At 41.8% G+C, this 16,504-nt stretch overlaps 1 protein-coding gene across 1 annotated transcript in view; it reads left to right on the top strand.

Moving 5' to 3' along the window:
- Positions 1-16,504, top strand: part of LOC309690007 (pleckstrin homology domain-containing family G member 1) — a 60,843-nt gene extending 44,339 nt beyond the window's left edge. Inside the window, 14 exon segments of the mRNA XM_082506809.1 lie at positions 4,624-4,670; positions 6,817-6,967; positions 7,525-7,656; positions 8,372-8,554; positions 8,657-8,752; positions 9,150-9,236; positions 10,024-10,057; positions 10,211-10,303; positions 10,438-10,499; positions 10,590-10,781; positions 10,933-11,052; positions 11,165-12,749; positions 12,752-12,970; positions 13,636-16,504. Of these exon segments, the coding sequence (XP_082362935.1) occupies positions 4,624-4,670; positions 6,817-6,967; positions 7,525-7,656; positions 8,372-8,554; positions 8,657-8,752; positions 9,150-9,236; positions 10,024-10,057; positions 10,211-10,303; positions 10,438-10,499; positions 10,590-10,781; positions 10,933-11,052; positions 11,165-12,749; positions 12,752-12,970; positions 13,636-14,615 (3,981 nt within the window). The 3' untranslated portion in view covers positions 14,616-16,504.

The following is a 16,504-nucleotide window of genomic DNA, read 5'->3' as shown; positions in this document are numbered from 1 at the left end:
GAATATCTAATATTAGAGAATATTGTGGAAAAACTAAAGATTTTGAATGAACTTTTACTTGCAGTGGAGTACTTTTGCTTAGTTTTATAGGTTTAAGTAAAGGTCCTAAGTACTACCCTGTACTGTCTGTTTCTTTGCTTGCATGGGCTCTCCTCCTCTGCTTGTTGAAACCTGTCCATACAGCTGCTTTGGACACATGCACACGCACACAGAACAACATCAACGAGACAGAAAATGAGAAACTAGAAATGTGAAATTATCGATACCTTCCTCAAATCAGGTGATGACATTGCTAAAATGAACTTCCTAGAAAGTGCATTGAGGTAAGAAGCATTATTGTGCCGGTGCGAATGTCAGTTTTAAAAGGAACAGCAGGGCGGGGAGGAATGACAGCACCTAATCACCTTTTTGCTTAAGAGGGATAATTGTAGTTTTCATCAAGGAAAATGGACTCAGACTCTGCTCACGGTGTCAGAGGTCCTCTTTTCTGTATGATTCAGCTCCTGCTCTGTCTCTCGGTGCCCTACAAACTGGTGGCACGATTATGTCCCATTATAAAGTGCTGCATACCAGCACTTTGTGTAAAACACTTTGCGTTCCCTCCCTTTCCTTCTGCAATTACACCCAAAACCGCAGAGCAACTGTCTGACCATGTACACACAAAAAAAGTCACAGTTAGTGTCACAGACTCTCTAAATGCAGCAACTGTTGTTGAGACAAGCTGGTTTTATGGCTGCATAATTAACTGAGAGCTATAAACAAACCAGCCTCATGACATCTTGAAACCAGCTGATTAATCTTACAGTTAGCAAAAAGAGGTCTCAAAATAAAATGGCATTCATGTAGGGAAAAGAAGCTTTTTGTTGATGTCTTGGTGTCAGACGATTGTACCGCTTGCAATGTGCAAAAAATCGTGCGATATTTATTGGTTGTTTGTGCAGTGGATAAATTGGGAGACAGCCAGCTTGAGAGCAAGCCTCGGGCTTCTGAAAACACATCCGTACTGCTGACGTACTGCTCTTGTAAGACTCGCAGATACCCATTAAAACCATTTAAAATATTCTGTTTTTACTGGAAGTGGTAGCAGGTTCCTGCCCCGTCTTGCTGTCAGCATTTCTGAACACGGTTTAATTATAGTTGTACGGCAATATGTAAAGCTTCCTCTTCTTCTCACAAAACGCCAGAAATTTCCAGCTCATATCTAACTGGTTGATTGATTCAACTGGTTTCTCTTAAAATGTGTATGTGCGTTATAGTTTCACACCCTGTTACTAAGCCTTAAAGGTTGAAAGCACTATATTTTCACCTTGAAGGGACTAAAACTAGCAATGAACTTGCACACCTGATGTTAGAGTTAAACCCGGGCGCTAACAGTCTCACATTAGGCTCTTCTGTTTAGTGATATTTGTATTGAGAGTGGCTCAAAACGCTTGTTACCGATATTTATTCATGTCTGGATTTCAGTGTGTGTTTGTTTTTAAAGGATTTAGTTTAGTGTAGATTTGTCATCAAGTAGCTTTAATACAGTTGTATAGGGGGGTGGTCAAGAGTTGGACCAGCACCTGGAAATGTTTAGTCTCCACTGACCAACCCACTACTCTAACATTAAGAAGCCACAGTTAGAGCTCTGTGTTTGTGCATGTGTCCTTAATGATATCACAGGCTTCTGGTAAACGGGTTGTAGCTCAAATTCCACTTTATTGCTAAAAAAAAAAGGTTAGTCAAGGTTTCAAAAACCCTGGAAAACTCCTAAACCTCTCTTTCGCTATCTACAGTGAAATGCACACACTCGGAGACGCACACAAACACTGCTAATACCTTTCTAGTCTCAGCAGCCAAGGATCACATGCAAGCACAATGTTTGAAGAGGAGACAGATCTAGCTGTAAATCTCCGTCTCTCCCTTCTGGATAATTGGCTATCTATCCTCATGTTCTTTTCTGTTTGACTAAACCTTCGCTGTGCTATGTGTTGAGTAAGCCTTTAAAGCATTTTATGGGTTGCTACATGCTGACTGAAGCAAAGAGAGAACAATTACGCTGAATTTTTTTTGGTCCTAATGATCCTCTGAGTTCAGCGCATACCTGATGACTCACTGTGACCAGTCCGGTCTCGTAACAATAAAACCTGCAGCTTTATTACCTTGCTATTAAAGTGATGAGTGGGCGCGTAGCCATCTATCAAACTTAAACTTTTTCTGTCTCCCTGCATACCGATTAGTGGCCGCAGTTCAAATAAGTACAAGTCTTTTCTGTGTAATTTGAATCTTGATCTCTCAGAGAGGTGTGTTTATTTTTCGTGATGTGAAGCAGCTTAAAGTTAATAACTTTTGGATATTTTGACATGATGAGTATATGATTTTAAGATAGCTTATATGTATTTTAAAGGATAGTGTATTATAGGCATGAGTTATTTCAAGGCCTTCTGGTTTCCTGGTTAGGTTCAAAGAGTGTGCACGGACGGGTGTTTTTTGGCATGTCTGCGCTCATGCGTGCGCTCTAAAATTTATATTATATAGCAGACGTTATGCACTTTGTGGTCTTGTGTTCACAGTGCAGGAGGATATTAGGAGTGTGTATTAGGAGTGTGTTGGTTTGTGTCATCAGAAATCGATGGTGGCACATCTGGTTGTGTTTAGGCCTGGTCTGTGGCGGCAGACTGCTGGAGACGTGGAGAAGAGCTCTGCTCTTCAATTAAGAAAGGTTCCCACGAAGCACCTCGGGCTAACAAATCATGGGAGGATGTCTGTGTCTTTATGTACGTGTTCTTCTGTTCAGTATATTTTGGTGGGATATACTGTGTGCATGAGGTAGATTGACTCTTTGCTTCCAGCTGATTGGACGTCGTATTTAGTTCAAATCAAAACACGCACACATCCAAAGTGGGTACGTGCTCGAAGTTTATTAAGAATCCAGCGATCACATTGTCCTGGTTCATAATGTGCACTCTTTCACACACATGCAGAGCAAACTTCTTCTGCATGTTTATGCTAACACTTCCTGAAAGCTGTACACATCCTGCACCCTACTAGTGATTACGGACACAAATGGAGTTCAGTTACATTCTCACGTTACGCAAGAGAAACGAGTTTATCACAAGGCCTCCAAGAGAATATGATAAAGGGGAGCGATGAAGAGGAAGCGCTTGCAGGGAGAAAGGAGGGATCGAGGAGAAGAGAATATCCATAAGAGATTGGTGAAGAGAAGATATCAAAATGTGTTGTAGAAATAATCGTCGGGAGCAGGCAGGGATGATGGGAGGATGAGAGCAAAGAGGTTTAGACTAGCTTTGATAACTCATGCTGTCTTTGATGTCTTTGATGTTCAGGGAGGTATGCGAGGTGGGAAAAGTCTCAGTTAAAAGGGAGGTGGGTAAGGTACGAGGGGATATTTAATCTGAGTGCTCAGGGCTGTTGGGATAAACAGAGAATTAAAGGCCAGGATGGAAGCTAATCATAAGCTACAGGGATGAGGTTAAATTAGGATCAGTGAACGAAGGAAGAGTGGAAGCCTTGTCTGTGGGCTTTAAGTAAACATGAAATAACCCAATTCATCAAAGTGGACACAGTCCACTGCAGATGTATTATAACCACTGATTAAACAGGCGAAAAAGCATGTGGATACATATTGACCTGTAAGGGATTATGCAGTACCACAGCTTTCCTGTCTGAGCCCATTTAATCACAGCCGCACATACTTTAAGTTACTGCTAATAATTTGGCTAGTAGTGCTGCTGGGTTTAATTTGAATGTATTCGCTCTTGCGTCGTGTGTTTTCAAATCATATCAATCTGCATGATATGAAAACCCATTAGAGCCATCTTCCTTGTCTTCCTCAACAAGCTTTGCTTTTTGACTTTCTGCCCTGCATAAACAAGATTTTTGTTTTAATCACTATCTTGCTTTAAAATCTGTATTTTCACAGAGAAATTATTGCTCTGAGAAAACAGAGCAGCACAGTCTGCAAATAAAACTATAATAGCACCAAGGAGTTGTGCAACACTGACAAAAACAAATGCCGACCTCGTGTGACTGTTGTGAGCCAGCTAATTCTTTTTTCAAAGACCTAAAATTGGGCAGACAGACATGATATTATTAGTAAATTGCACAAATCCAGACCAAATGCTCAGAGGTGTGATTGTTCTCCTCACAGACTTACAAGATATTTCGCTACCACATAATAAAGTGTCAAAAAAACAGTCAAAGCAAACTCCACACTATCTCAACAACTATGCAGTTGCCAGTGCCATAAAATCCGGGCATTAATTCCCCTCCCCTTTCATCTGGTATAATCATCAGGTCAGCTTTGGTTAATACCTCTAAAATTATATACTTTCCCATCGGCTGTTGATGACATGGTGGACTTTACACCTGCTAAGTTGCTCTGTGTTAGCATTTTTATTGTTGGCTTCTTACCATTATCAACACCAGCATTTAACTCAAAGTACAGGTTTGTGCTTTCGCTTTGCTATGCACCTTCATGCATCCACTAAGATACAGTGCCAACAAGTGTGACATGACATCATACCGTCTGACACGTTTCTCCTCTACACTCCTCAGTCTGTCTCGTTTCATGTTACAAAGCTGCATCGACTCATTTGCTCTTTTTGTTGTTGTGTTTTACAGAGTCAGGAGTTCCACATTTATACCCAGTACTGCACCAACTACCCACGGTGAGAAAGCTACGCCCTGTGTGTGACCAACCATGCTTATTCACTAATGGGGCCCACTGTAGAATTGTTAAGTCATCCTGATCTCACCTTCACATGCCATCTTCCCAGCATCTCACATAGCTCTATTGTGTATGTTGTTCAATGCATTACCTTATCCCCCCTTTCTGATGAGCTGACACTCTCTATAGAAGCCTCCTCAGCAGGAGTCAGAGTGTCTACTGTCAGTTGTGCCTCAAGGTCTCTGTAAATCCCTCCCTTCTTCTTTCAGTTTTTTCTTCTTTTCCTTTATTGGTGTCCTATTGACAGAGTTACAGCCCACATACTGACAGACAGGGTATTAAAGTTGTCACCTTATCATAGCTAATGCTGTTAATGTTTTATCCTGCTTTGTCTGAGTGCCTCAGTTCCATGGTGCACCTGTGTGTTACAATGTACGGGGCTTTTTGTGTCAATTTCTATATTGTGTGTAATTAAATGAACTGAAATATGATGCAGTTCTTCCTGCCATGACACAGAGCACCTTTAAAACACTGATAAAAAGGCATAAGAAGGAGGAAATGCATACAATCTAATGATGACTAATTGAATGTTCTGTGTGTGTGTGTGTGTGTGTGTGTGTGGGGGGGGGGGGTCTGTTGTCAGCTGTTTAAGATAGACTTTCTCCTACATCCACACCACAGCTGGTGACCCCTATCAAGGTCACACACGACACACACAGACTCATACACAGACTGGGAGACACTTACATATGCACAGACACACACACACGAGCTGTAGATGTATCATGGTCATACTGAGCTCAGAGGTCAGGTTTCCTCCAGAACAATGTGAGGCCTGTGTGGAGCTGCGCTGGAATTTAGACATGCAGACATGCACATGAGTGCACACACACTTACACAAGACACAGAAGAAAGAGACAAGTTCACAACTGTCTTCCTCTGTCTTTTTCCACTGTGCGTGTGTGTACACATAAACTCAAACACATACAGCCTCCATTGGGTAGTGAAAAAGTTCTTTATTCTTCAGTAGGTCAGACAGCAAATGAGCTCCACCGAGCAGTAAATGTGGTTTTACGAGGCTGTAGAGTGGTACAATATGTTGCAAAAATTAGTTGATACAGGCCAAGCTAACAATAAAAGCATCAAATACGCAAATAGAAACTGATATTTGAGATTCTGGCCCTATTTTTGAATAAAAGACTCAGCAGACCAGGCAGCATTTTTCCAATCTTCTGTTGAACAGTTTTGGCAAGGCTGTGCGAGTTGTAGGCTCGGGTTTCTGTTCTTATCTTAAACAAGTGGCAGCCAGCGTGGCCTTCTGCTGATTTGGCTCATCTGCTTCAACGTTGTGCATTCAGAGATGCTCTTCTGCATGCCATGGCTGTAGGGAGTGGTAATCGCCTTGAAGCAGTCTTTCCACTCCAAAAACTGCCACTCACTTTGTATTTTCTCTTTTGTTCTGACTGTTGCCTGTAAAGCCTAGAGATGGTTGATCGGTAGATCTGGTATTGCTGAAATACTCAGCTCAATCCAAACAACTATGCCATGTTCAAAATCCTCATTCTGATGCTCGATTTGAAGATCAGCAGGCTATCTTGACCATGTCTACTTGCCTAAATGCATTAACTTGCTGCCTTGTCATTGACTGATTAGATGGTGTTAATGAGCAGTTGAACAAGTGTACCTAATAAAATGCCCAATGACTGTAGCATGATAGCGGGACACAAATTTGGCTTATTTTTGTATGCATTTGCAAATGTACGTGCACACAGTGTATGGCTGCCAGAGCTTCAAGAATAATAAACCTCATGGAAAAAGTACACATAACAGCTCAGATATCATATTGTGTATTAATTTACATACCTCACTGTGTTATTCAGAATTAGCATAATATTAATTTAACCACATTGTTCAAGCGAAAAACTGAAAGAGAATCTCTCAGTCCTCCTTAAATGTTTTTATCAGGGCACATACCGATCCCTGTTATGTCTCTCACTCTTGGTTAATAATCCCTTTGTGTTTGGGTGATATATAATTTTTTTTTTTTCCGCCTCCTTCAGTTTTACTTTACAGCTCTCACTCGTCATCGCTGTCAAATTACAGTTTCCTGCAATTCTCATCTTATTTGCTGCTTTTTGTCTCCACAGGTCTGTTGCTGTGCTCACAGAATGCATGAGGAACAAGGCGTTGGCCAAGTTTTTCCGCGAGCGCCAAGAATCTCTGAGGCACTCCTTGCCCCTGGGCTCCTACCTGCTCAAGCCAGTGCAGAGAATCCTCAAGTACCATCTACTATTGCATGTATGTCTTTTTTGTCTAGCCCAAAGCGCGCGCGCGCACGCACACACACACACACACACACACACACACACACACACACACACACACATAATGTCATCCAAACAGTTAGTCTTTACCCAGAAAAATGTGAGAGCAGCCATAATTATTATTATTATTTTAACCTATTCCAGTGCAAATGCATGTCTACGGTTAAGTAACTGAGCTGAGATTCCAGCCCACCTCTGATGGAGAAGCCAAATGTTTAGACATATGGTGCTCAGTATGCATGTTCCTGTGTGTCTGTGTGGTTGCATTACACTGCATGCATTGTTGTTATGAACACAAAACAAAACATAGTAGTATGAACATGCTCATGAATGTTTTGCTTTCATTGTGTGCAAATTCCAATTGGCAGCATTTAAAAAATATATATATTATTATTATTATTATTATTATTATTATTATTATTATTATTATAATATATATATATATATATATATATATATATATATATATATATATATATATATATATAATATTTTTTTTTTTTTTTTTTTTTTTTTGTGCCACCTGTGCAGGAGATAGCCAACCACATGGAGAAGGACACAGAGACCTATGAGGTCGTACAGGAAGCCATAGACACCATGCAGAGAGTGGCGTGGCACATCAATGACATGAAGAGGAAGCACGAGCACGCTGTGAGGTTGCAGGTACAGCGAGCTCTCTCACATACATTAAAATTGCGACTGAACCTTTCCATAAATCATTACATGGATGACGTGTGATGGCGTCTCCTGCGTGCGTTCCACAAGTAAACAGCTACAATACTTTGAAAACCTTTCAAGGAACAAATTGTTTTAGCGTTCTGCGCAACAGTTATGTGAACTCCAGGTTTGAATCGGCCAAGGCCCCGATGCTCCCCGCATCTTGCACAAGTCAGTGCATTTTCCACTGGGCTAATGATGGCCTTGCATAAGGAGGACACATAAAAGGGAAGCTTGTTTCTTTTATCTGCTCGGGGGACAGAATGGTCTGATGAATGCAGGAATGTGGGGGAACAATTTCCGTAAGAGTCTGAAGGAAGTATTTGCTTCATAAAAATGGTCAGTTTATGCTTGTTTTGTAATTTTCTTCCCTTTTAATTTTCTAAACATTTATTTAGGCTTCAGTGTGTTTGTCCTTCCACCCAGTAACCTTGTTCAGGTCATTTAACACTCTGTTTTCGTCTGTATTTCTTGTTTTTTTTTGATAAGTTGAGTTGTCTCATCGTATTTATTTTTTGTGCTCCAGTTTGGCAACACAAATATGCTTAGTTTTTTCTTTGTTTTTTTCCTCAATTTCGTCACAAGGGCATGATTGTGTGTCCCCCTTCTTGCTGTTACCATGTTTAACTCTCGTTACTCTGTAACCCTGTGATTGCTGCAGGAAATCCAGAGCCTTCTTACCAACTGGAAGGGCCCTGATCTGATTGGCTACGGAGAGCTGGTCCTTGAAGGAACATTTCGTCTGCAGCGTGCCAAAAATGAACGAACACTCTTCCTCTTTGACAAACTTCTATTAATAACTAAGAAACGAGAAGAAACCTACACGTACAAGGCTCACATCCTGGTCAGTGACGCAGCTTGGAGAACTTCATGCCCTGAAGAAATGCTAAGGATTTCAATGCTTGTGCTCCGTATTCTAACACTACTTCCTGCCTGTCTCTTGTAGTGCTGTAATCTGATGCTGGTGGAAGTCATCCCTAAAGAACCACTGAGTTTCAGTGTGTTTCACTACAAGAACCCCAAACTACAACATACAGTTCAGGTATAGCAACATTACATAAGAGAAGACATGTCAAACCAGACACCAAACACCCTTTGAATTTAATTACACGTTTGAAAATGTAGCTACGAGCGACATCGTGCAAGTCAGAAGTTGTGATGGTTGTCGCTTCGTGATTTGCAGCTGTCTTATTGTTTTGTATTTAGTCCAGGCTCACGTCACGGAGCTGTTCAGACACGTAGACTGTTTAAAGGCTAACGGTAGCCATTGTTGTTTCCTAATAACTGTTTTTCGACGAGCGCTGAAAAAGAAAGCTAATATGTGTTATGCAACAAAGCTGCTCTCCAGTTCTTAAGGATTTAACCCAAACCTTTTGAACTGTATTTAAAATACATGTATGAGATTATCTCTTCTGTGATGTTGTGCTATCTGCCCGCAGGCTAAATCCCAGCAAGACAAACGCATGTGGATCTTACACCTCAAGAGACTCATACTTGAAAACCATCCTGCCAAAATCCCTGCCAAGGTAAGAGGAGCTTATCTCCTGACAGGCCCCATCTTTATTCAAAGATTTTGTAACTGCTCTGAGCGGGATGTGCTGAAAATGTCACTCCCTCCTACTCACTCCATCTCTCTTACTTTCTCATATTCCCTTATCCACCTATCCTGCTTTTACACTTTCTAGCGTCTTCCTATCAGCATTCATCATCAGTTTTTAATGAATTCTTTTTATTCTATGTTATTCTGTTTTGGCTTTTTTTGTAATGTTTTATTGGGGTTATTCCTAAATTTTTGTATTTAATTTTAAGTTGTAAGTAAAGTATATTTATGAAGCACTTTGTGGCTACACATCTGTGAAAAGCACTTTGAACATAAACTTTACTATCTCTTCATCTGGCTTTTGACACGTGCAGCAAAAACTAAGACTTTTCAGAGAAAGCAAAGAGTGTCCATGAAGAGGCTCCTTTGATAAGTTTCAACTTGAACTGTAACGTGAATACAGTAATATGGTGCCACCTAGTGTCAAAATGCATTTAAAAAAAAATGCATGCATTTTTTTCTAATCCAAACTTGTCTTCTTGCAGTTCTACTAAAGTAGTTGAATTGTAATTAATTTAATAATTATTATCAATAATTCAATATTCTTGCATTCAAAGCAAAAAAAAGGGAAAATTATTGAGAATGACAAAGATCCTCACCAAAGCACTAAATTTTTAACGCAGCTTATCAAAAAAGACTCAATTGCAACAAAGTGTTTAAGTTATTCAAAAGACTTCATCCTAATTTTTTTTGTTGTTGTTTCCGAATTCCAGGCCAAACAAGCTATTTTGGAAATGGATGCGACACGTAAGTACCAATTTCTAAATTAGTGATCATTTATTAAAATTGTACCTTTGGTATATTTTAGTCTAATGTTCTTTTTGCTGCAGGTATAAAAAAAAAAATTAAATATTCATTTATCACTTATTTGTTTTCCTCTACTGACATTTTTTTCCCCAGATCATCCCGGGTTTCACTATACCCCCGACGGTGAAAAGAAGGATTCCCCTCAAACCAAGGAAGGCCCCACTCCTCGCAGAGGGCGCAGGAAAGGTGAGAAAAGTCTCAGTCAATATTGTGTTGAGCAAAAATTATGTTTCATAGCTTAGTGTGTAAAATAAATACAAATTAAAGGAATTGAACACACATCTAAAATTTATCATATATTTATTTTTCTGTCTTCCCAGAACCTCTGTCCAAATTACTGAAGAATGCTAAGCAGAATGCAGCCAATGCAGACGGTGAAAAAGTGAGTCATGCAAACACAAACCAGGAGTTGGTGTACACACACTCGTGAACAAATTTTACTTAACCCAAAATGTGTTCCTTCTCCATACAGCGAACAAGTCTAGGTGCCACACTGCTTTCTCCAGTGTCCCAGCTGGCTCTGGGCACAATTGGCCGCAGCCGTAGCCTCATCAACCAATCACAGGAGTCCTTAGATCCTGGCGATCACTATGACCACAGTGACCGGGAGGAAGGGGAGGAGTCACATCAGCAGGACGCTGACGATGAGGATGACAGTGGTCTGGTGGGTTTTGGCTACCTATAATTGTGCACTATATTTAAATTTGCCAAAAATATCCCTGTGAAATTCGGGGTTACATGAAAATCCCCCAGTTTGTTTCCATGTTAATCCAGTCTTTCAAACATATTGGTAATACTCTAAATTCTGCATTCAGGGAGGCGGAAAGAGGCTGCGGGTGCCTGGCAAAGGCAGTAGAAAGAGGCTGAACCCTCAGGCTTCTGTTGATAGCATTGAACAGTGGAAAGCTTTCAACATGAGTTCAGCAGACCTACAGGTACAGTATCAATTTGGAGCTAATGAGAGATGCAATATAAAATTGTACTGGATCTCAGATTTTTCAGCTGCTTCAGTCACGTGCAATACAAATGATCTCTGCTGTCCTTCAGAGAGCCAGAGAATCCCTTGTACGGGACGGAAGTCACCACCCACCACTCCTCAGGACACCACACGTGACAGAGGAGCCTCCAGACTCCCCCATTCCCTCTGTAATAGTAACAGAAAGTGACCCGTCAGTGAGGAACATTTGGGCAGACCATCAGGCTCGCAGGGCAATGTTCCCCACCCGCCAGAGAACAATGCAGCCTGACGATGAAGACGAGGACATCTACCAGATGTTTGTTCCCACAGAGCCAAACGGACAAGAGCCAGAGGTGCCTTCAGAGAGATCAGAAGCTCCCTCATCGCCAAGGACCGCTCGGCCCTGCAGCTGGCATGTTGAACAGGTGCCCACGGTGCAGGTTGAACCTCCACCCAGCGGTAGCAGAGTCCTGCGGAGGGCAAGCAGTGCCGGGGAGAAGGCTACAGAGCCTCGAGAGAGCCCCGAAGATGACCAGGCCGGTCACAGCAAAATGGAAGTGATCCACACTGAATCATCCAGCAATGATATATCTGGATCATCTTCAGCTGAGCAGCTGACAATGGATGATATTGAAAATGTTTATGACAATATCAGCTATGAGGACCTAAAGAGCATGGGACTCATCAGAAGAGACCCTGAAGAAAGCCAGTCGCAGAAAGATGCTTCTACAGATGCACAGCGTTCCCGGAGTGAGGCAGAGAAAGCAGTCAATGTTCCAGAGGTCAAAGAGTCTATGTCCAAACCAGACAGTTTGCCAGAGGACCATAAGTCACTAACACAAGAGGGGAAGTCATTTGGGACATGTGAACTCAAAATAGTGGAGGAGGAGAATATCTATGACACAATCTGTTTTAGGGATCCGCCATCAACCGAGGTCATGGAAAAAAATGAAGGTGATAAATTAAAAGAAGAGAGGAACAGTGTGCTGCTTAGAGCATTTGTTTCTGAGCAGAGCTCCCACTTTAGAGAGGATGAAGGACCAGCCCCCTGCCTTGCCCCATGTTCTTCTGAGCCCGATCTTTCGTCTTCTTCCACCTCTGAGACCTTTTCTCAGAAAGGAGATAAGATGTCCGAGCAGGTCGATGAACTCTGGAACGACTTGGAAAACTACATCAAGAAAAACGAGAAGAAAGCTGATCGACTTCCTGCTGCATTCCCAGTGAGTGCCAGCGAGTCGCCGAAGAAGACCTCGTCTGTCAAAAAAAGCCCTGTGAAGAGCACTCCTGTAAATACTCATGCAGCCTGTGCACCCACCAGTTCCCCAACACATCAACCTAAGCCCCCACCTGTCACTGCCACACTCTCATTCACCATCCCACTTATCAACCTTCCTGAACAAAGTGAAGGTACCACTGAAGAAGAAACCCACAGCCCTTCTCCTGCATCACGCCCCCTTCCTGTCACCCCAGAGCCCGTCCCAGGAACCGTGAAGAGCATCCGCAACCGACTGGCTCGTCTAAGCAGCGGCAGCTTTCGCCTGGAGGATGACGATCTGGTGGAGCTTCCCCAGCGAAACATCTCTCAGAGAGAAAATTCCCTCAAGGACCTTCACAGTTTGTTCCCAGGGGAGCTGGCAGGTCTGGACTCACCCCTGGCATCCTCCTCTCTCCTGCTGGTGAGTCTGTGGACTTTCCCCTGGAACTGATGGACAAAACTAAGAGCCGTGTGTTCCTCATGGCACGCCAGTATAGCCAGAAGATTAAGAAAGCAAACCAGCTGCTTCGCATGAGGAGCATGGACCCTGGAGACTCTTGCAGTCGGGCCAGAGCAGAGAAGAAACAGAAAGATCTCGCAGCCATCTTAGAGGAGAAGAAACAAGGAGGTGCAGCCATAGGTAAAAAATAATAATAATAATTCTCAGATGCTAGAGTATAGGTTTAAATTTGTTTCCATTTTGTGTTTCAGTGGGTAGAAATCTGTAGATCACCTATTCAAATAGCCATAATTTGACAATACAGCCCTTCTCTGGCAGCTCTCCTCTCCAACCAGACCAGCACAAACAAATGCAGTCACTTCATATGTGAATGAGGGTAGTAGCTTCCCTGTGCAGGAGAAGAAATGCGAGCTGAGAATTCAGCTCGAGGCCAAAACAGTTACAGTGTCACCATCTGACATATTTTGCCAGCAGGCCCTCTTTTAACATATCCAGTTGTTGGCAAAGCTGGAATAGCAGTTGATTCAAGTTTTTCATTGTCTCAATGGATTCACTTTTAAAACAACCAATAGGATTTTTTTTTTTAATGAAATGCCAATGATTGGCCAAAGGTGAGCTATAGATGTCTCGTTTCCTATTGAGACCACTTAAATTATATTTTGTTGAAGTTATTATTGAATATTTGTCCAGTGAGAGCCAAAAATCTGAGTTTTAAGATGCTCAAAATATGGTTTGAGCAAAAAATGGTGCCTTTATTGTATACCAGTGCTGTTAGTTTATGAGCAAAAATGCAAACATGCCTCACTCACACTTCTTTTGCATCATTTTTTTTCTCCCATCTTAAGGTGCAAGGATAGCAGAGTACTCCCATCTGTATGACCAGGTGATGTTTAAAGATTCCTCCAGTCCAACCTCTGCTACCCCACATCACTCCCATCCAGGTCTGTCATCTTCTCCGTCCATGCCTGAGACCTCTCTGGAAGAGGACTGGCTCCACTCCACCTACAGCAACGGAGAGCTGGCCAGCTTTGTCTCCTCGTCTAGCGAGGTGGGAGAGGCTCGAGCATCTTCTACCCCTCAGCGCAGGCTTACTTCAGCCTGCTCCACCCCTTCTTTCTTCCCTCCATCTCCGACCAGTCCACCGGCACAGAGATGGAGCTCGTGCATTTCCGCGCCTATTGAGAAAGAAGAGCACGTGTACAGCTCCATTAAGAGACATCCTTCCTTTAATGCACCATCTTTGCCCGCAAAGTCCTCCCCTTCTGCTCAGTCAGTCACTTCTACTGGCAGCCAACAGCAGGAGAAGTCTGGACTTAAATGTAACGGACTCGATGTAGATCGATCCACAAACAGACTTCATGGTCCAAGTCTAGGCCGAGCTGGCCGGCAAAGTAGCCTCCCAGAGCGGTCTACCCAGGGGCTTTCAGACCTCACTTTACACGATGGCCAAAAGGTGGTGGTCCTGAATCGGGCTTCTGCACTCAGCATACTCACCGCTACCCAGAACTACTTGGCCAACTTCAAGGACAATGGGGAAGATGACGATGACTATGTCGAAATCCGCTCAGAGGATGAGAGTGAACAACAGCGTGACAGGTTGTCGCAGAAGAACGGCAGCTCAGCCGCTCTTGCCGGTCAGAATCGGGGCGTTATCCAGTCTCAGAGTCTACCGTGCACCCCAATCCGCTCCTGCGACCCGCTGAGACCTTTGGACCACGAGCATTTGGAAAAATACCTGTGGAACGAGCCGCAGCAGAGCCAGCCCAACATCGTCCAGTCTCTGAGGGAGAAGTTTCAGTGTCTGAGCTCCAGCAGCTTTGCCTGAGGCTGTGTGTCAACTAAAAAGCCAAATCTATATCAACAAAGGGAACAATGCTGCTTGGCCTTGACTGCCCTACATCTTAAAACACAAAGAAATGTAAAGCAAATATAACACAACTCTCAGTGTAGATCAGCCATATTTGTAATGACATGTTAATGCCTTCGCCTTCTGTTACAGTGCTTTGAAGTTTAACATAACAGGTGACCATTAACGGTCAAAACGCCACATCAAAGCTTGCATGTAAGCTGCCTTAGCACTTCCGGAGATCGGGGTGGGTGGGTGAGGGGTCGCTAGAACAAAGCAAAGTTCTCAGTTGTCTGTAAAAGGAGTCCAGTGTGACTGAAAAGATTTTAATATTCAAACTCTTTGATTGCTTTTTGTGTTGAACCTTATAGACATAACTGGTGTCATATGAACTGTTGTACAGTAGTTCAGGATACTGACTGAAATGTACTCTCTTCTGTGCTCAAGGTCTTAGACTTAGACTCAAACATCTAGTGGACTTTGACAGATTGTGTCAGTAGTACCTCTTCAGTGGTGTTCTTAAGGTTAATTTTAACTGCACTTTCATCTCTAGTTAATATTTACCTATATAGGAGAGGTGGCCCAGATTCGTGGCTAGTTTTAAAAAAAAATTTGCTTACACTATCAAACCGTTCCAAACAAGCAGCTTTACAAATATACAGTTCAGATTCGCAGTCTTCACATGTGCTACTCAGGCTAGTTTTTCACCTTTAGGTGGCTAATACAAGACCCAATAGGTTAAGTATGACTAAACATAGACTTGTAAGTCTATTTGAAGTTATTGTACGTCACTCTGCCTCCCACCTTTCTAGGGTATCGTGCTTTAAAAATTGAGAAGATGCTGATATTTTAGATGATCAATAAGAAATATAGGATTAAATATTTATTTTGAATCTGTGAGCAAATCGGAAATGTTTTTTACGTGTTAATGTCTGGGGCCATCCATCGTGCACAGCTTAAATGTTCATCTCAATAAATAAATTGTGCGTGTGTGTGGATTTTTTTTTATTTTATATATTATAATTTAACCTTTGCTTTTAAGAGGGACCACAAAGGAAAGGATTAAGGAGATTTACTACAGTACTGTATATGGTGTAGTTTTTTTTTTTTTGTTTTGTTTTTTTTAATTGATCATCATCTGTTTACCTAGTTTACGTCTTGGGGCACTCCCAACTGTCACACTACTGATATTACATCCTCACTCCCAGAAAGTCACCTCGACAATTCGTCAAGTTTTTTCTTTCCCATCAAAGCAAACCCAAGATTTATGCCACACTTGTTTAATTTCTGAATGTCCTATTTATTTGAAAGCATCCCTCTGTTACTGCCCCGTGTCACTATTACTGCGAGCCACCGACTGGTTGTAAATGAAAGAATATATTTATTGAAAGAGTTTTATTATTATTTAGGAGCTCACAAAATTTGTATCAAATACTGTGAATATTATCCGAAAATGTTTCTATCACGCACTGCTTGATAAATACTCACGAAAATGAAAACCACACAAACATTTAAAAAGCACAAGATCGTGGCCTGTTGTTCATGTCAGGAGAACTGCGTCAAACACAAGTTAGGAATATGAAGTATTTTTGTTCCATTGTACATTTTTGTCCTGTTTCACTGGTGGGGATTGTCAGTTTTCATTTACTTTTTTTTTCTTTTTTTGCACTTTTTTTTTGTCCTTTTTTTTTTTTACGTTGAATTTGTAAACACTTTGTAAAGATGTACATTTTAGGAATGTTATTCTTCTATGCCATAGGTATGCTTTTTAATGCTTTGTTTAAGTTAAGTCTACTGTATTTTTTTAACTGGCTAGATGTCGTGGCTCAACAAACTATGTTTGAGGTAATAAATACAGATTGAACTCA

This window comes from Aulonocara stuartgranti (assembly GCF_965226115.1).
Source record: "Aulonocara stuartgranti genome assembly, chromosome: 15".
Lineage (NCBI taxonomy): Eukaryota > Metazoa > Chordata > Actinopteri > Cichliformes > Cichlidae > Aulonocara > Aulonocara stuartgranti.
The sequence above is the reverse complement of the archived record's forward strand: the minus strand, read 5'-3'. Positions and strand labels throughout refer to the sequence as shown.